The sequence below is a fragment of the Brienomyrus brachyistius genome, chromosome 7 (genome assembly GCF_023856365.1).
Source record: "Brienomyrus brachyistius isolate T26 chromosome 7, BBRACH_0.4, whole genome shotgun sequence".
NCBI lineage: Eukaryota > Metazoa > Chordata > Actinopteri > Osteoglossiformes > Mormyridae > Brienomyrus > Brienomyrus brachyistius.
In genome coordinates, this window is record NC_064539.1 from 11,827,027 (window position 1) to 11,846,974 (window position 19,948).

The 19,948-nt window shown below is 45.6% G+C and overlaps 1 protein-coding gene across 1 annotated transcript in view; it reads right to left on the minus strand.

Moving 5' to 3' along the window:
* Positions 1-818: 818 nt before the first annotated feature.
* The window catches only part of ap3b1a (adaptor related protein complex 3 subunit beta 1a), a 79,469-nt gene continuing 60,339 nt past the window's right edge, over positions 819-19,948 (minus strand). The window contains exons 23-27 of the mRNA XM_049018647.1: positions 19,318-19,546; positions 18,762-18,846; positions 14,878-14,975; positions 10,994-11,132; positions 819-1,639 (exon numbers count right to left, since the gene is read on the minus strand). Coding sequence (XP_048874604.1) covers positions 1,486-1,639; positions 10,994-11,132; positions 14,878-14,975; positions 18,762-18,846; positions 19,318-19,546 — 705 coding nt within the window. The 3' untranslated portion in view covers positions 819-1,485. The remainder of the gene's footprint in view (positions 1,640-10,993; positions 11,133-14,877; positions 14,976-18,761; positions 18,847-19,317; positions 19,547-19,948) is intronic.

The window sequence follows — 19,948 nt, forward strand, 5'->3', positions numbered from 1 at the left end:
GCTGCAGGCCGCGGAAGCTTGAGGGCCTGAGACACTGGCCCCCGTGTGACATCAGTAAGTCCGGCTAACACCTCAGCACGACAGGCCCACTTAAGCGCCCCATCATGACCCCCCCCCCCCCCCAAAGCCTCAGGGCAGATGATTTCAACCATCCCGGCAAACAATTCCCTCCATTTCCAGGGAGGGAGGAGGAGAGACATGGGCCGTACACCGGGAGAGGCGGCCTGGGGGGAAAATTAATGGCTGTGCGCGTGGAGGCTGATGTGTTATTCTTTTATAAAACATCGGCTGGAAGCGCGGAGAGCGGCGCGGTGAGCCGGTCCGGAGGCGTTGCCGCAGTGATGAATGGCTGCATAGCAACATCTTCACTGGCGATCCTGGCTGTGTCTGAATAAACACAGCGCTAAGATGACGATCCGGCAATGGCTGCTCTAAGCGGGCGGTGGGAAGGTGCAGGAGGGTCCCGACGGCCACGTGGGTAAGCAGCACACAGGTTAAATCACACACAGATCAGCGGGGGTGAAGGGGGGGGGCACTTTCTGTCAGGGTTTTTAAAGAACTTCACCGTGTCATCAGCAGTCAAATTCCAGAATCCATGTGTGAGTGAAAGACTAGGCAGAAGAGGCCTTTTCACAGCCTGAAGTACAGGGGCACATGTGGCGTCACCCACTAATGCAGATGCCAAAATGCACGTCTCCTCTGCTGGTGGTTTCTGGGCTGCGGAGCTGCGTGATGGCTGCCCCCATGCATCCCACTAACAGGGTCCTAGATACACTCTCATTGATCTCACATTCCCAAAATAACCAGAAACAATGAGCTCATCACTAATGCTCTTTATTTAGGATCATAAGGAACACAATCAACAAATACTGTTTTTTTGGTCATTAGAATATACCTTTACTTGCACAGAGAGGCACTTAAATATTGTCAGTGATAACTGCCATGTCTGTTCATCCAGAGATGGCACTCAGAGGGGCAAACTTAGGGACCCTCCGATTCATTAGGTTATGCCACGGTGTATCGTCACAAACCTTTGGCATTGAGCACTCTAAGGCAGATTTCCTCAAAAATTCTGTATATAATGTAAAATAATAGAGAAAGAAAAATAATTCAGCTTCCTGTCAGTCAGATGTTTGATTTCTGCACCACAACTGTGGTCTTTATTCTGTAGTGGTGAGCCTGTGCTTGTGTGCACATGGAAACAGGAGAAGCAAATTTACTGGAATAAAAGTGAAGAACTTGGCCTTACTTAATAGGTGTGTGTGTGTGTGTGTGTGTTTGTGTGGTAGGAGCGGCACTGGTTTGGCAGCACTTAGGCAGTGTTTAGAGGGGCACCAGCACCGTTTTGACATGTCCCCCCTCCTCTCCTGCTCTCCCCCCCCCTCCCGGCGGCTCTCTCTTTCCTCGGAGGGCAGCACCAGATGGCGGCTTTAATGCGGTAAATGTTTGCAGCATGCCGGGCTTGGAGGTCCAGCTGCGAGATCTCTACCCCTGAGACAGAGCGGTCTTCAGATCCCGTAGCAGCATGGAGCCAATCACCGTCTTCTCGGTGTTCACCAGCAGCCTGGCAGCCGATGCCTCCTCCAGCTCGACGGTGGCCAGGACCAGGGCCTCGCTGCTGGCAGTCCTGGCAGCAAACCTGCGGAGGAGGGGGGCACAAAACTGGTCAGGGCACCCTAAGGCTGGATGAACTCTTGGAGGCACCACATTCCAGGAGGAAAAAAAATCCAGGAGCAAATCAGTGGAAGAATCAGCAGCACTGAAATGAAATAATCAGGACTGTTTGCCAACATCTTACACAAACCCAGGCTGACTGACTACTGGCTTTTTTTCTTTTTAATATTTCTAACATGTCTTTGGTTATTTGTTTAGTTTCTTGCATCCCCTTTATGCTACTTAACTGTGTAGTCACACACGTTTGTTGTTACTTTGTTTAAAGGACGGCGCCCCCCTTTGGTTCTGGATATGACTGGACAGCGTGAAGATGCCAGACAGTGTGGGGCACAGTGACATCGGCCAGCAGCTACAACCCGGGGCATCAGGAAGACAGATGACACACCGCAACAGCAGGGACCTATTGCACAAGAAGGCCACGCAAAGGCTGCCTATTCATATTATTACCCTGCGCTGGGAGTTTCCATCGCTGGATAATTGGATTTTTACACATTTTGAACTTACTTTGTTCTAAATATTCTGGATTTCAGAATCTGAAAAATATTAAGTGACGCAAACTCATGATGAATTTTTACAGTTTTGTAATCACTATGGAAATTAGTAATTATATTAGTTTGTTGCAGCTGGGTCCAGTAAGGGAGTGAAGTATAGCCAATGAATAGCAAGAAGCAGTCAGTTACCCATCTCTCTCTGTTTTTAAGGCGCCAAAGCTGTAATTGTCCTGAAATCCATTTTCGACTATCATCATATTACAGAAGAAACATTTATGATGTTTTTCAACAGATATTCGACTGGGATTTTCCATTTTTAGCAGTGTTTGCGAGATTCAGTCAATTCAAACAAAATGTTCTTACATCTATGCACCTACTGCTGCCTTATAGTAAGCAAGCACAGGACAGAAGAGCGGGATTAAGGTTATGTACTTTGTATGTGCACAAGAAGACTAAGACTCTTAACAACAAATTAAACCCTTTGGATTAGCAGGGATTAATAACACATAAGACCAGTTAAACTGCAGCCAAACACATAGCCTTTGTCCTTTGACTGGGAATTACCGGTTTCACTCAAGCCCGCAGACAAAGCTAATGAACGTGAAAGACTTAATGTGGGTAACACTGCCCCATACCAGCGCCGATTAAAAGTGACAAACCGCATTACTCTTTTATTTAAGGAAATGGATCCAGTCCGATGGGGACAATAGTTTATCGCCTGATTCCATACCTCACGTGCAATATCTCCGAAACAGGCAAATTCCTAAACACTGGAAATCCCTTAATTACCCAGAATAAGTGAGAGAGACAAAAAACAGCCAGTCCATTATCACAGCTGACTGAAAAGCCATTTGGGGTTGGATGCAGTCTCCTGTCAATCGTTCCCATTCACGCTGGCCCCAGAGCGAGGTGAACTGGGGCCAAGTCGGGAAGGGGGTGGTGCATGGGGGCGGTGGGGGGGGGTTGGTGCACCCCTCCTGAGGGAGCAGGCATAACGCTCCCTGTCCGGTTACTTGGCAACACCACAGCAGAGGCGAACGGGCACACATGGGGCCCATTGAGGATGCTAACAAGTGCCAAGCGGGTCCCCGACCTGGGGCGACCCTCTTTTTACAGGACGGCCCCACCCCCGCTCGCGCGCTCCCGCCCCCCTGTACACTCCCGGGACTGCTGAATGCCACGTGTCTGAATTGGGGCCATCTGCCTCAATTTGCGCGACATCTTTGGCCACAATAGGCCCCTGGTTAGCCCTGACAAAGGCCCACAATGGGCACCGGGGCCCCTCAGTGCTGGGGGCCCATTCAGCAGCCAACCAACTGGACAGTGTCTCATGTCGAACAATTAGCGCACATCCCGCCGCCGGGCCCCGGGGGACCCGCTTAATTACCATCAACAGAAAAGAAGGACTTTATCACCAGATACTCCAAAAACTTATCTCCAGACTTAATTAAAATATTAGCCACTTAAGCAGGAAGCAGCTTCTCTTGAAATGAGGAGTAATTCCTTTTTCTCCTCATCCCTCTTTTAATTACATCAACATGCTTGATAGTGTTACTCGATGGTGCGGTGAGTGGAGGGGCCTGCTTGGGGGGGCAGGAATACCTGCAGCACTGAAACAATTACACCAGGGGTGGAAGCAGGCTGCCTTATTAATAAAATTACTATATTAGATCTGGTCTTTAAATAAAGTAAGCAAATCCCACCACAGGGCTTATGCAGGCTGTTATTCTCCCCCCCCCCAGTCTAAATTTCACATTAAACAGAAGTGTCATTTTGCTCTGCATTCACAATGATCATACACCATCTAACTGGCATCTAACTCCAGAACAATATCCTGCAGTGGCCTTTACACAAAACAGACAATGCTTTAATCTAGCAGTAACACATAAATTAAAAGACAAAAAACATCCCCACCCCCTGGCCCAGAAGGGTTAAGGAACATCTCAATGGAGGCATCTAAAAAGAAATGTACGGACAAACGTTTTATAAATGGCTTATATCAGCTGATTTATTAAAAGCACATTAATCACACCGAGGCAGCAATAGATCCATTTATTTAACATGGGACAGGTCATTAACTTGACCTCTTCGCCGGGAGCTACACCATTTGGCCCATCAGGTAATATCTACAGACATACATTGGCACATAAATAGCAAATTGCCGCCACCCCCCCCCCCCCCTTAGAGGTGCGGACACTTCTCACTGTTCTCTCTCAGGTTTCTGGTAGAAACCATGGAAATTAAAGAAGCCTAATATGGGCTGCTAAAAAGAGCATACTTTATACTGAACATATAGTGAAAAAAGTAAGATATGTGGCATCATAGCAGAAAAAAAAATTAAAAATGCAAAAACATGAGCACAATGAGCACTGTAATGTGCTGCTGGACTGGGATCAGGAGAAGGTTGGTTTGAATGTTGCTGCAAGCCTCAAGGTGTTCACAACGACAAAGATGACAAAGCTCATCACGGTCCTGGCCCTGGCCTGCCCCCGGGCTGTGGGCCAGGGTGCAAAACTGACGTAGACGTATCGCCCCCCCCCCCCCCCCCCCAAACATGAGAGGTGACCCGGGGGACATTGCTGGAGGCTGTCCAGAGGCAGCCTCCCACGGGGGCTATCGTACGGCTAAAAGGCAAGGGTCCTGAATCCCGCCGGTACGCTTCATGGCCCTAGCCTTAGGGCTAGCACGTTAACACGGATGTTCAGATTTAGATGCCTGCTCCTGTAGCCTGGGGTACAACAAACCACTTGGGTGCAATAAAAAGTGCATTAGCCTCCGCGTCATATACTCGGGACAACAGCAGCTAACCAGCATGATGACACGCGGGGAGCGTCAGAAATCACAGGAAGCCCCCAGTGGACACTTACAGTTACTAATGATACTAATACTAAGCAGAGCACTAACAACTGTGCAATAATTACAATTCCATATTAACGATGTAATAACCGGTGATAGTTTGATGCTTAAACTGCACCGTTACAAACTAGAGAACACAGAGCTACATACAAAAACGTGACCTAATATAACTAGGTTTATTATCTATCATTACTTCTTTTTTTTAATTGTTTGTTCCTAAATTTTAGCACAAATACGCACTGGGACATATCCATTAGACTTCTAAATCATTAAAAAAAAAAAAAACAGTGGTTCAAGATATAAATCTGTCATGTGTTCTACAATTACAGGAGACCGAGGCTGCCATTTTTCCACTACGGAACACGACCTTGGTGGACAGCAGGCGTATCTGTGATGCATTTACACGGGGACCTCGCCATGAATCATTGCTTTCCGTGTTTCGCAGTCCTCGGCTGTTTAAATAAACCGACGGCTGACAGGCCCGCAAAAAGCCCCGCGGTGACATATCAAATGCACTTTTCACACCGGGCATCCTTGCGCTCCCCTCCAGGTGTGGAAATGAAAGCCCCTCTCCACCTACAGCTCTGCGCTAACATGGGAGATGAAGCTAGGACCTTCAGACGGAGCCCCTCCGCTGGGCGGTAGAGGTGATCCATGTCGCGGGTGTAAAACATGATGCAAATCCTATAATCAAAAAATTATGAAAATGTCGTAAACAGGAACCAACATGCTACAAATTGAGTGATTTAAGCACACGTGGCTTCAAATATCATTGATCTCTCAAAAACAGGCACATACCATATCGTATCGCCCAAAAGCAAACATACCCACAACGTTTTAGGTGTTCTCGAGGGGTCCAAAAACTTGGTCTTGTTTATATACTAAAAGGAGTAAATGGCTGATTAGTCTCTCTTGCACTGTGTGTGTGCGCGTGTGCTAATTCTTACACAGAATGCATACAGAGTGATATTCACATCTTCAAAATAACATGAGGGGGAAACTCATTATTCTCACTGCAACTCATTTTCTCCAGTGACATGCATGTCAAGATTTTGAAAGTGTAACTCCTAAATCTGCAGCAAAGGGCAAAGTGGAAAGCATTCTAAAAGTCTGCTTTGCTAAGCCAACACTAGCCAACCACATCCCTCTTTCCCCAGATGTTAAAGCCATCCACAATGAGGCAAAGATGAGATCTTGCTTGATAATCTCTCACTGGCACATTGGTATTCTTCAGGATGCTTTGGGGTGCAGCTAGGTGGGGATTTAATTGGGAGGCATGAAAACACGAACTGTGGCCGCCTGACTTTGGGAGGTGCATAGCTATCGATTCGTAAAGCTTGCGCTGATTCCCAATTACTTTAGGGTCTCTTTATGTAAACCACTTTCACTGCCATCTGCTTCCTTTCACCGTAACAAAAAAAAAAAGACGAAGAGGTGCCCTCCTCCAGAGCAAACAGCTTTTCTGTCTTGCCGAAAAGGGATTATGTTAAAGTCATGATGAGCTGGACCAGTCAGGCTGGTGTCGCGTGTCAACAAACTTCGGTGGAGCTTGGTTTAAAAGATAGCATCTCTAGAGAGTCCTTTGGACATGGAGAAAAAAAATCCACATCTAATCAGATTATAAATGATTCAACAAACAGTACATACATATATGACATCTGCTTTTTTGCTTTAAATATAAAGATAAGTTTTAACACACAGATGATAAATCACACAAATACCAAAGCTTGAACAAAAGACCCTTTCATGTAACACTGCACAGATCACTGACAAATATTGAGAAAAACAGAAAAGGATCCGAACCATCATATTTTATAAAACTTTGTATGATGTACATGTTGCATCTCTCTCTGATGTGCGTTGTACCTTTCTAATAAGCCATGCGGGACCCAGAGCTTATCTCAATCATTGGAATTTGAGAGCTTCTTACTTAGTCAATGTGTCATACTGGCCAAATCAAATAAGGGGCAGTCTTAACATTGATTGGGAATAAATAGGCCGATATCAGATCAACTACACATTCCAGAATTCTCAGTATGCCTGATAAACCCAGAGCAACGAGGCTTGGTGCTTTGCTCAGGCCCCTGCCCTTTCGATTCTGACATGGACCCAGTCGGCAGAACACTCGACATGAAATCTTCAATTAAAGGCGGTCCGATTAAGGAAAGCCGCCGATTCCGGGACGCACTTCACCCAGCTCCGACTGCACACAAATAGCTAGAAGCAGAAAGGACCTGCAATAATGCAGACAGAGAGAGGAAGTGACCAGGGACGGAGGCTCGAGGGGTGGAGCCAGGCCAGCATGCTTAAGTGCAGGAGACTTGGAGTGTGGCTAGGAGGTGCTGTTCTTATGAATGGTAAATTGTTTAATAATATGAACAATAAACGCAGTGGACTAAATGATTAAATTAGATTCTGCTGAAGGGGTGTAACATGCGTTTCTAGAACATTCCCTCCTTGGATAGCAGCAGACGCTATTAGCTTGTTATTAGGGACATTTCATTAAAAATAAAACAAAGCTTTAGATTACCTCAACTTCTACATAAATTAAATAAAAATATTTGTATACATAAAACTTTAGAAATCTTATACAACCTAAACTGTCAATGTAACCGTTTACACTAAATCTATATGAGGTTCTCCTAGACAAACCTGAACTGGACATTCATATTTTTCTTGATTCCAAATATATGTCTGCAAAAATTCATCCAAAGTTTTTTTTTTTTTTTTTTTAAACAAAGTGTTTTGAAAACTTGATTTGCGAAATGGAAGTCAGTAATAAATCTTTTTTTATTTAAAAAAAAAAAAAAAAAAAAAAAACACCGATTTGTTACCGACTTCCATTTCGCAAATCAATTTATGGCTTTTCTAACCCTATTTTCTACGTTAAGACTTAGAAAAAGCAGTGCTGTCTCCTAGTGGCGAAGCAGAGAATTGCTGGCCTTAGACATTTACATGGCCGACTTCAATATGTGTGGGGGTGGCAGAGTTGTGCTGAAAACTAAACACCAAAATAATTTTCTGGGTTCCTTTGGCCCTTTTGAAGTCCCTTTAGGCTTAAAGACATTCATTTAGCATAGCTACATTTTAACCATTTTTTAAATACACATTTCCCTCCCTTTCCACTCTTGGTCATGTGACAGAACACATGTAATAATATACAATGACACAACAATCTCCCACCTCCAAGACCTTCGCTGCCCCCACCACAGGGTCAGCTCCCGCCAGTGTCGCAGCCCCAGCCTCATTCCCCACAACCAGCCTTCAGTAAACAAACAGCCCCCTGGCCACCACCAGCTGAAGACAATGCTGAGAGTCAAGATCACCCCATTTATATTTCAGAATCATTCCAGCTTTAAAGGGAGTGGTTAAGGACACATGTTCATAGCCAGCAAGTTGGCTCCTCAGGGCTCGGGGGGGGGGGAGCGGTACCAGCTCTGGGGATGATTCCTACCTGCAGCGCAATACATGGAATAGCTGAGAAAAGCAACTAAGAATGAAAGTAATGCAAATTCGGGCAGCGCTGTACCTGAGTTCAACGAAAATTCCAAAGAATCGAACATTCAACAAATCATTATATTCATTGAGCCGCAGAAAATTTAACAGATTACAATACAAAAAGGGTCCAGCACCAGCCAGAGTTATAACGCAGAGCTAACTGCAGTGCCTGACAGTGAAGCGAAGGCCCCAGGAAGCAGCTCATCGAAGCAGCGCGTCAGAGCCGCTCCCCTGGGATTTCCCTGCACCTGGCCGGGCTGCACCTTCTTTACGTAGCTCCTCTTCAGAGGGATGCAAATTGATGGAGGTCCTTCATTTAGCCGGTAATAGAGAGCGACCTGTGCAATCAGCACTCGGGGTCCACAGCCGACTGGATCAATCACCTCTCCATGGGCACGGTGCTGCACCGGTGCCCTAACACTTTGTCCCCCCTATCCAGCCGCATCAGCCCAAAGCGCTGCAGAAGACGTGCGTCATTTCTGTGGAAGCCATACTGTTATGTTGTAAATGTCATTTTATCATCTCGCATTTCTCATATTTTACCTTCTTAACCACAAAGCATCTCCTAAGCCTATCAGACTGCGCACAATCATCACTATTATCTTCCGAATTAGCTACATCATGTGTTTCCTCACTGTCATTGGGATATTAAAGATAAAAACCTTTCTACAGAAATTCCTAAATATTAAATCCCTATAAGCCAAAACATTTCAATTGATTGTTCCTTTAACTGATAGTTGGTTTCGGTGTGTTTTGACTTTGGGACGTTGACAGACATCCACATAAGCACAGTGAAGACTTTTCTGGCTCAGTTTTTCAAACAAATGAAATCTGTGCTTTATTTCACCATTTCTACGAGTATGAGTGCAAGCACATAAAAAATCTTGCTGTTATGAGACAGACTGACAGACACAGGCTGATGCAACCCAAAAAGGAAGGCATGGTGAGCTAGTACGCACCGAGTACTGTGACCTAGCACCCTTCAACATTGAAGTGCCTGAGTGGGTTGAGCCTCTATACCCTTGATCAGAAGGTCGGCGGTTTGAGTCCTGGCCTCGGCAGAATAACCACATCTGTGGCCCCTTGAGCAAGGCCCTTAAACCCCCAGCTAAGCATTCCAATGTACCTGTGCTTATGCAAATGGCAAATACCAAGTTCTCAGTACTCAGACCATACAGGCCCTCTCCTCTAACATAACTACCACAAGACCCCAGCAGAGACCCTCCCGACTTCACCCCTGAACCACCAGCATGTTTTCTCCATATCGGATACAGGGAAGAGATGGATGGCGTGAAGCAATTTGTACTGCTGGTTATTAAAAATGAAATACGAGGCTTTGCAAAGAGCACCTTCTCATTCCCCATCATCGATTTCTACATATTCTCTACGCGTCCTTGGTTTGCGCCTCCCAAGGTTATTCCATATGCAATCGTATAATCAAATTATAGTACGACTGTCGCCCAACTATTTGCTGAGGTGCCGTTTTTCTGCACGTGTGGCTGATTGCTTTTCCATTGTGTTTGCAGTTAGCATTAGACTCTTGTTGACATACTTATGAAACACTACTTTGCTTTCTGCATCGTACAATAGGCCTGCACGTTCAGAAAGGATTCAGTAGTAATGTTCCAAACACGAAAAAAAATCCTCTTTTTACTATCAACCTTTTTAGTATAATTATTATTAATGAGCAATCATTTAGGTTATGGAGCAATTGGGGTATAAAAAAGGAGGCCGTGTGTGAGAGCAAGAGTGAGAGAGAATGAGGTGTAATTATCCATCAGATGTTCATATATGCATGGCAGAGGAGGAAACTAATTAGCACATACTGTGTACACTAATTACATGCACAAGCGTTTTCAAACATTTGCCCAGCATATCTTACCGAGTAACTGGGGAGGCAATTCCGGAATGTTCTATTGGACAGTTTTTTTAAGCTAAAAATGTCGGCGAGTCATCCATCAAAGCGATGGAGAAGATGGAGGTTTTTCATGTTACATTATTCTCACTATTTTGGCAGGAAGCATGGGTATCCATCATCGGGTAGGGTAACCCAATAGCTACAGTCTCACACAGGTGAACGAGACCAAATCGGCAGTCTATAAGGGCAGATGATACTGTACTCAACATAGCATCTGCAAGGTGCACACTTAAGGGAACGGAATTCATTCCAGTGAGAAGAATAGCCTGTTACAGATGCTTTGGAGAACCTCAAAATCAACCAATGAACAATATATGACTGGCAGTGGTTTACAATATCGTCATTAGCAGTAATTGAATCACATGGGGTGGGGCTCCAATAAGAGAAAACTAGGACACAAACACATCTCATTTGTGCTCCACAGTTTAACAGAAAACCAGACACAAGTGAACTCTTAGCATGTAAGTTTTTCTAGGAACCCTACTTACTGAAATAGGTTAAAATGCTTTGAGTTGTTTTGAGCACATTAGTGCTATGTGACGTGAGGGAGGCCTACCTGTGGACGTTGGTCTGGCTGGTGGGCACCACCCCCATGTTGGCCACACACACGACTTTCCTGGTGATGATCTGCGCAGATGTACTCTCAGGGCTCACGGTGACGGTTGTCGAACTCTCGTTCATCCCAGTCAATTTCCCTGCTCGCAGGAGAATTATTCAGCAATCAGTGATGAACACAGACCTTCATAACCTTCTCTGATTCATTTTCAGAAATTTAAGCATAGTGATAGATTTGAATTATCTCCCAATGGAGTGTGATAAGAAAAGGTAACATTTCAGTTCCCAGAGAAACATTTTCAGTAATAAAACTGAGAATAACTGCCTAATTCAAGGGGTTTTTGCATGGTTGCTGTTCCCTATAAAACTTTTTTTGGGGGTATTATAACGCCACATGCTAAAATAAACCAGACCTCTATAAAAGCATTTATTATAAAAGATATACCTAAAGTGAGTTTAAAAAAAAAAAACATTACCTCATTCAGCCCATCTTATTTAAAGCCATATCACCTGACTAATCAGATACAGAAGTTTTTAAAATATAATCATAAAGTCTTTTGCAAGACTACTGTAATCCATATACAAGACCAATTTTTTTTAAAAAAGATGGCTTTACCTAATAAGCGTCCTGGTAAAGCCTTCTGTATTCAATAATTTTACACCATTTTTTATCAAATTAGTATAAAAATCTTTTTATGCAACAACATTCAAACTAAGCCGGAAAATAAAACGAGAGACTCAAAAGAAACAAACTGCATTGAAATTGTGTCCATTATCATTTTATAGTGGTGGGTCAGAAAGAAAAAAAGAAAGAAACGTCAAAACCATTAAATCTGTTCATACTTTGTATAACTACTCATCTGATCATCACAGATCAGGGCAAGAAAAAAGAAAAATAAGTAGCTGAGAACAAAGAAAAGTGAACATTAATTATGCACGTGATTTGTTCCTGCGCTGGCAACTCAAAAAGTTTGCTTAAAATGCATGGCATTAAAAATATCAGGGTTACTTCACCTAATTTGTACTTTTTTATTTTTGGTTTCTTTATAATGTGATCAAAGTGACTGGGGGGGGGGGGGGGGGGCAAAAATGTGCCTCTACAAACTGGGGGGGGGGGGTGTGAAAATAAAACTGAAAACAGTACCGTGGAATGGCATGATGGGATGCTTAAGAAGCCTATTAATTCCCTCAAACAGAAGAAAAGGGCGGCTGGGGGGGGCATGGTGCGCGGCAGCGGGCCGCCACTTTCAGACTCTGCAGCGGGTGGCTTTTAGACAGTGCCGGGGGCCGGTACGGCTTCGGCAAAAGATTTGTGCACCTCACTTAGAGCTTAAACCTTATCCATTAAGCTCCATTGAAGAGCAAACGCTGAATAATGAATGTAACTATGTTTATGTTAAAAGCCTGTTTTTCCACCGGCGGCGCAATTAAAGGAAATGTTGCACAAAACCGGCACTTTTGTCAGGCTCCCGCAAATGGAAAGATGGATGGCACTCAGGCGGGCGAATGCATTGCTTAATATTTAACCTTAACGCTCTTGTCATTACTGGTTTGTCTAACTTGGGCTTTAAAAGACAAGGTACCGCTCTATTGAAGTAAAATTAAAAATCAACTATACCATGCTTTTCAGAACAGAAGATTCATTATCTGCGCCTAATGTATTGGCATAAAGCAAAGTAACATCCTATCAATTGAGGCACACGTTCAATCTACCTTTTTAAAAAAAAAAAAAAAAAAAAAATACTTGTGCTGTTTTATCGCTATAGGCAATTTGTACCACTCAGCATGACAGTGTAAACTGAATCAAGATTAATTTACATGCAGGAGAACACTTAGGCGAGCGGCACGGTAAGCAAATGCATTGTCTCGATTGCTGAGCTGGAAAAGAAGTGGCTGGCAGTGGGGGGCCAAAGCGTTGTAATTAACTAACATCAAATGTGATTGCTTAAGGTAGTTAAAAGGCCAAAAAAGGTAAACGCTTTTCTATTCAGGGGAGGATTTGGAGCTACCGGTCTGCCTCTCAAAAATAGCTATGGCTAGTGATAAAACTGCGAGGAGGACAACTTTAATATTGCCAAAAGGCAAGACAGAGAATGAATTTTAAACATGCAAATGGCCAACTGCAGATCAGAGTCTAGTAGCCTTTTTTGTATTCATAAGTGATGCATTTAAGAGAAGGCCGTGCAAATCCGAGCTGCTGGTTGGGTTCCATGTGACACTGGACTCGCTTCGGGCATCAAGACAGGACTCGCTTGGCAATACGCATGCAGCCCGGGCTCAGTCTTGGCCGGTCTTTCCCAGGAGATTGGAGCTGGCGAACACAGGTCTGCACAGGCAGTCAAGCGGACCATCTTCCACCATCTAGTCTAATAAACCCTGAGCTTCTCTGCCGTGGCTGGCCCCCCTTGGGGAGTTGCGGGGGGGGATTCTGATAGGACTCGCTCTGGTCCACCTCGGAGATAAGACATCACTCCAGCCGCCCTCATTTCAGAGAGAACGGGCGTCATTGGAAATGCAAGGGGCCGACGGGCTGGTGGGGGGGTTCCGGGAGACCAGGCGGTGCGTTCGCCAGCCGTGGGTCCAACGTCAAAACGAGAATTCGGGACGACAGGGGGAGGCGATTCCGCAGTGCCAAGAGACTGGCCTATATTTACAAATATTTCATATAAACAAATTTTCAAATAGCTTTATTCTGAGTAGCATTTCTGCTCTATTAAACATAACACACAGCTGCCACTTTTATTCAGACAAATAATCAACAACCGTAGAGGGAAAGTGGCAGAAGAAAGAGAGGCCCAGGCAACTGGGTCCGAGGAGGAACGAGGGGCCCGAATTGCAGCCGTGACTCCGCGGGGGCAGGAAGGGGGCCGGGGGGCTCACAGCGAGGCAGGGAAAGTCTGATCAAAACACCCAGCTCCCAGGAAAACATGAGGAGCAGGTGTGTGGGTGGCTGTGTGTGGGGGGAGGTAATTTGATGGGCTTGTGCATTCACAGACCCCATCACCTCAACTTAGAGGCTGAAAGCCCAAGACCAAATGGAGACCTGAAGTTGGGGGAATTGCTTGAGAGGCCTACAACAGCTGTTTGGCAGAACAGACGCGGGGCTATTACAGTCCGGAGAAAGATCCGGCCAGGAGGGACACCGTTACGGGGTAAATTTACTATGTGATGCAATGAACTCTGTGAGCCGAGGAGGAAAATGTTCATTTGTTTAGGAGCGCTGAGAAAGACGGGGAACTGTGAGATGCTCTGAACGGATTTAAATTGCCCAATTCAGAGCTGTATCGAAGATTATTTGGAAAAAGGGATAAGAAGTTCGCACAAATAAATGAAAAAGGGAAGAGTGTGGGATAACCCAAGGATTGTAATACACTAAAAAGAAAAAAAACTGCATTTGCCTGTCAAAGACTGAGCCATGCCTGAGCTTATTTCTGTGCACCTATCATAGTTAAAAATAGCTAATTAATAAGCTCAACTTAAAAATGCTTTAAGGCTTCGGCTTCATATCCTAAAGAATTTTGACATTCTGAAGAATGGATGTCCATAGACAGCTCAACTTGATGAACGTGCTCTTCAAAATAAGTTGGATATGGGCGACAAGCTTTCAGATGCCCTCAAAGGGCATCTGAAAAAAAATATTTCACAATGGTGAACAGGCATTCACCACAGGAGCCAGATACGCCTGGCAAAAACGTAAAGAAAAGCAAAAACCTGACAACAATCCAAGGTGTTACTAAAGCATGCGTTCACACTGTGTGCTGGACAGTGACCTAACACTGCTGCACACTCTGGAATCAGTTGGCGTAACGGCGATGTGCCGGCATTCTGAGACTGGAGAGCACCTCCATCTGTTATAAAATGGCTGTAGTCCAGGTGGGGTCTCACCTTGCTCCTTGTAGAAGTCCTGCTCCGTCATGGTGACGGGCATGAAGAGCTCTCCCACCGCCGGCTGTATGGACACGCTGAACTGGTCCTCCTTGGTGCTGCAGCAAGAGAGATACGATTATTTCAACACCGGCGCGGAACGCCACCCACATGTCACTGCCGCCAATGAACCGATGGACATTTTCTTTAAATCTGATGCCTTTTTACATCTATGACACTTTTTTTTTTTATAACCTTTACGTTTCAGCGTTTTGTTTCACTTTAAAAGGGGACAGTGACACTGGCTGCCACATTTCAGGACACTTCCGTCCCACCGAGCACAGCCAGCAGCCTCCCAGAGCGACGGCCGGCTCCTGACATGCCGACTCCGAGCTTCAGCTTCCTGTGTCTGCATGCGTTACTTTTTGTTGACCCACGGCTCTGACGTTTAGCAGAATTGCCCAGGAAGCCGTCATAGATAAAGAGGCCTCCGCAGAGACTCGGATGCCGCCGTCGATGGAGGGAATGAGCCTCAGCCGTTTGGGCAGCCAGACGGAAGCGAGGCGGGGGACGGCCAGGTCCCCAGAGCCGTCTGCTGTAGATTAAAAACCCCCGTGTCGGGCTGCTCCACTACGCCTGATCTTGCTGGTTGGCCTCGTCAGAGCATCTCAAAGGGGAGATTTTCAGGGGGGGGTGGGTTACGCAGAGATTATTTTTTCATCTTTACAGTGTGAGGAATAATACCTTTTTGCTTCTCACGGAAGTGCTGGGGCCACCGCGGCCGTCCCCAGCGCGCCGCCCATCCCAGGTGGCCAGGGAGCGTGAACGCGGGCAGCTGTGCATCTGTCCACCACGGGCTGCCCATTAGCCAGCTGGTACGCTGGCACATTTCTGCGTGACCTTCATTAGCTCCCCGCCGTTCGCACTGTAATGGCCCCGCGCTCCTCAGCTCACCTTTGCATCTCCGTCCACAGGCGGGGAAATCGGCCGCCACACGCCGAACACTCGGCACACACCGATTAACACTGTTAGGATGCTGCCTGACGCTTAACTTTAAGATAACAGAACTAAGATGTGGAAATTGAATGGGGGGGGGTGTTAATGTACCCCGGCCCCCCCACCCCGTCATGTTGCAGTTAGGGGGCTTGTCTCGTCTGGATGTGGCCGCGTGCTGTCAGACCCCGAGCCGTGCTCGCCAAGGCGTAGGTGCTCTCATTCTGTTCAGCCTGCCCCCCCCGTATCACTCAGGTTCCATCTGAGGGCTTCCTCATCGCTGAGACCTGGGACAGCACCACGCCTGCCCACCGAGAGCGCTCACGACGGGGTCTGCGCGCCTCAATTCTACGTTTCGCCATTTGGCATCATGCTGTGCCGTTTTACGATGCATGGCAGTCTTCAGGAGAACAGCATGGAACATGGAGGTGGGAAGCAAGGCAGCGGAGAACCAAAGAGGGACAAACCAAAATTCAAAACAGCGGAAAGAAAGTCAATGTTACAGGATGGGAGCGATTCTTCATTACTAATGATACGCAGCAAAACCTGTCATTATAAAGCAATGATTATTATTAAATGTCTCGTACAGGAATAAAAGGAGTTACAGTTAGGTGTATAAAGTCCGCCGCTTTCGGTCAGGCAATGTTTCTGCAGTGTGTTGGGTCATAATCTTGTTTTTTCATGTACGTCTCATTGTATTTTGGTCTAGGCATTATGGTGATAGGTGAAGGCACCCACCCCCTACCCTAACACATTGAACTTGCAATGGAAATTAAAAGTAAAAGTTGTCTTTATGGGGTAGTGGGGTGGTGGCAACATTAATTAAAAAAGAGGAGTGGAACGGAGCTACAGTAAACCCATACAATATCTCGACGGTATTAAACAGAGCACTTTCTGTGGAACATTTTAGATGTTTCTGGAATAAATGTTAACTTTGCTTTTAAGATGAAGCACACTGTAAATTAAATTTCCAATACAACAATGAAAGACCTGACTACATACTACTGGCAGAGCATTTTAAAACTAGCAGCAATGAGTTTTACTTTGGAGCAGAAAGCCACAGGGTCCCACCGAAATACGGGGGTAATAAAATGTCACAAGTGTGTGATAACACACACGATCAAGGGAAGAAAATGGGACCTGCTGTTAGGCCTAATCTGTCTGACAATTTTGGCCCGCAGTGCGATTCCTGGGACTTTTATAAAATGTAGAATTATCAGCGGTGGTTCCAGCACATGCTTGGCTTTGACCACCTGATGACGCCTGGTCTGACTGAGCTGCAAACGTCCCGATTGCGATGCAAAGCACATTTCTGATGATTGGCGTTTGGTGCTGATTGATCCCCCATCTCTCCTGCCCCGGAGCGGCTTTCTGATAACACCATCGATCGCCGCACTGCCGATCGGTTCTCATTTTCTGATTTGGACCAGGCCAATTAAGAAGGTGAGTAATTGTGATTACACTACTACAGAATCAATTGTATTTGATGGAGCGCTTGGGGGGGGGGGGTGGGCTTGTTTGGGAGGAGCAACAAGAAAGAAAATGACGAATGGTTTTGCATCGTATTACTTCTGTATGCGGATATACCTTCGCTGCATAAATGCACCACAACCAAAGTGCATTTTAATAAACCCAACATGTCGCACTGGACTAATACTCAGCGCTGTATTATACACAACAGATATTAAATCACCTCTAAGTGTGGGTGATATTTCATTTTTGGTAGACCCCCCCAGCACAATGACACTTGTAGAATGAATAATTAGCATAATAGCCATTCCGAATGAGCAAAGCTTTTGGTGTGTTCCTTCACGACAGCCTCCACAACCTTGCAGAATCTGCCAAGCTGTGCAGATTAAGAGCGGCTCCGCATCTTTGAGCCCCTGGGGGATGGAGGGAAGCATGTGATGTGAGATGATGAACTGCATGTTTAAAACGATGTATCTGATGGGGTCATGGGACGATGCCTCCTGCCTTAAGAACTCATCTGAAGGGTTTTCCTGCTGTAGATAAAAATGTGTTTCATCCCAAGCTTGGAGAAGTACAATGGTTATTCTTTAAGAAAACCCTTTGGAGATATGTGTGCTTCTCTTCTGAGGTATTAAACAGCCGACAGCAGGAAAAGCGGTTTGAAGATGGATGGATGGATGGAATGACAAAAATGGGCAAATTCACCAAGCAAGCATCAAAGAGCCAGAAAAACTAAAGAGAAAACAGGTATTCCCTCAATTTCATTATAACCAAACTAATTAAATTTAAACCAGTCAAAACATACAAAATAAAAAAGAGACATAGGCGACAAAGTAAGATAGGGTGAGTTTCTGCAGTACATTACACAGGAAACTCAGAGACTGAGAAAAAAAACCATATTAACACATCCTGGTTTCATTTGAAAAAATGAACGATGGTTCCCGAATGAAAAGCGGCAATAATAATGCAACGATTTCTCTCTCACTGCTGCAGACCTAACAGTCTGTAATTTCATGAGCTGTGTCATTGGGCTCACGTTGCTCTGATCATTAAGAATAATCCCACTTCAATGCAACAGGCTAATCTATTTACATCGATATTATTCATATCTAGGCATTCTACAATATCGATCAACGCTGCTCACCTAATAAGAAAATAATAAACAATTACTCCCCCCATGGAGGGAAAGGATTGTTTTTCTTAAAATCTCACCAGGGCAGCAGACCTTCCGAAGCAAAAGAGAATGAATAAGGAAGAACGATTTTCCCAGAAATCAATAAAATATAACAGAACTGGCAGTGTTGTCACTGGGTCCAGAGAAGCATTTATTGCTAAAACGTTATTTCCACAATGTTGAAAAGGATCGAGTGATAAAGTGCTTAGATCAGGGGCCTCTGGAACAGGGGCCCCACACCACCAGAGCGGGAACAGGGGCTTCTTACCAAAGCTGGAAGCTGGCAGCTTGAGTGGAGTCATTGAAGTCGATGCCCATAGACACAGTGATGGAGGCGTCAGGCTTCAGACACTCTGGAAGGGTGAGTGAGGAAGGGAGAGGGGCAGAGTGAAGAGGCACCGATGAGCTACCTACAGATACCACCTGTGCTACCTGATCAAAGATTCAAAGCATTGCACAACTTTTGCAGAAGTTATATTAAATTTGACACAATCCAGTGTAATGAGCATGTGGCCACTGGGTGTTTAACATCTTTGCACTGAAATTCGACCAGGAGAATGATGAAGCTGACTGTACTGTGGGCCTTTGACAATCGACATCAAAAGCCAGAACTCAGCATAGACGGCTTTGCTAACATAGGAACTGCACTGGGCCATATACAATACATATAAATCAATAAATCAAGTCTTTTTTTGTTTTAAGAGGTGTGGGTACTGTGAACGAATGAATGAATTACACTGCATCAGTATGTGTCCAGAGATTTTTGGGGGACAGAATAAGAGGGAGCAGATGGAGCAACCGGTCTCCGTCACGGCCACACTCACCGATGGCGGCAAAGCGGTGGAGGCTGAGTGCCGGTGGGGAAGCCTCCCCCACATGCAGGTCCTGCACCGGCTGTTCGCCGCAGTTGGTGAAGGTGAGCTGCACGGACACCATGCGTGGGTCGTAGATGCACGGCTGCCGAGGGAAGTGGTAGCATGCCGCCAGGCCCTTGCCACTCATGCGGTGCAGCAGCTCGTGGGACATGTGGGGCACGAAGACCGGGGAGCTGACCTGGGGCACGGGGGGGGCAGAGAGTCAGGGCACAGCGAGCATGCCTCGCAGTTTCCATTAACACTGCAGCTCAAATGCGTCCTCTGATGCGTATGCATGTCGAGTGAGACATAATCAAATCAAGGCAGACTTTCCGGGGGGGAGGGGAGGGGGTATAAAAAATGCATTTCCGGTTACAAAAGCGTTCATTTTTCAATTTCTCTTAGCTTCCCTTTTATATTTAATATTTTGTCCTGAAACTGAATTTGACACACCTACAATACAGAAGCACGTCCCTCCATTACGGGCGACAGGAGCTCACGCCTCAGCCTCCTCAATTAACATCAATTCAAACAGCAAATCTATTCGCTGGCCGGGGGACAATTTTACAAACTAGCTTTAAAAAGGACAAGTAGGCTGGCG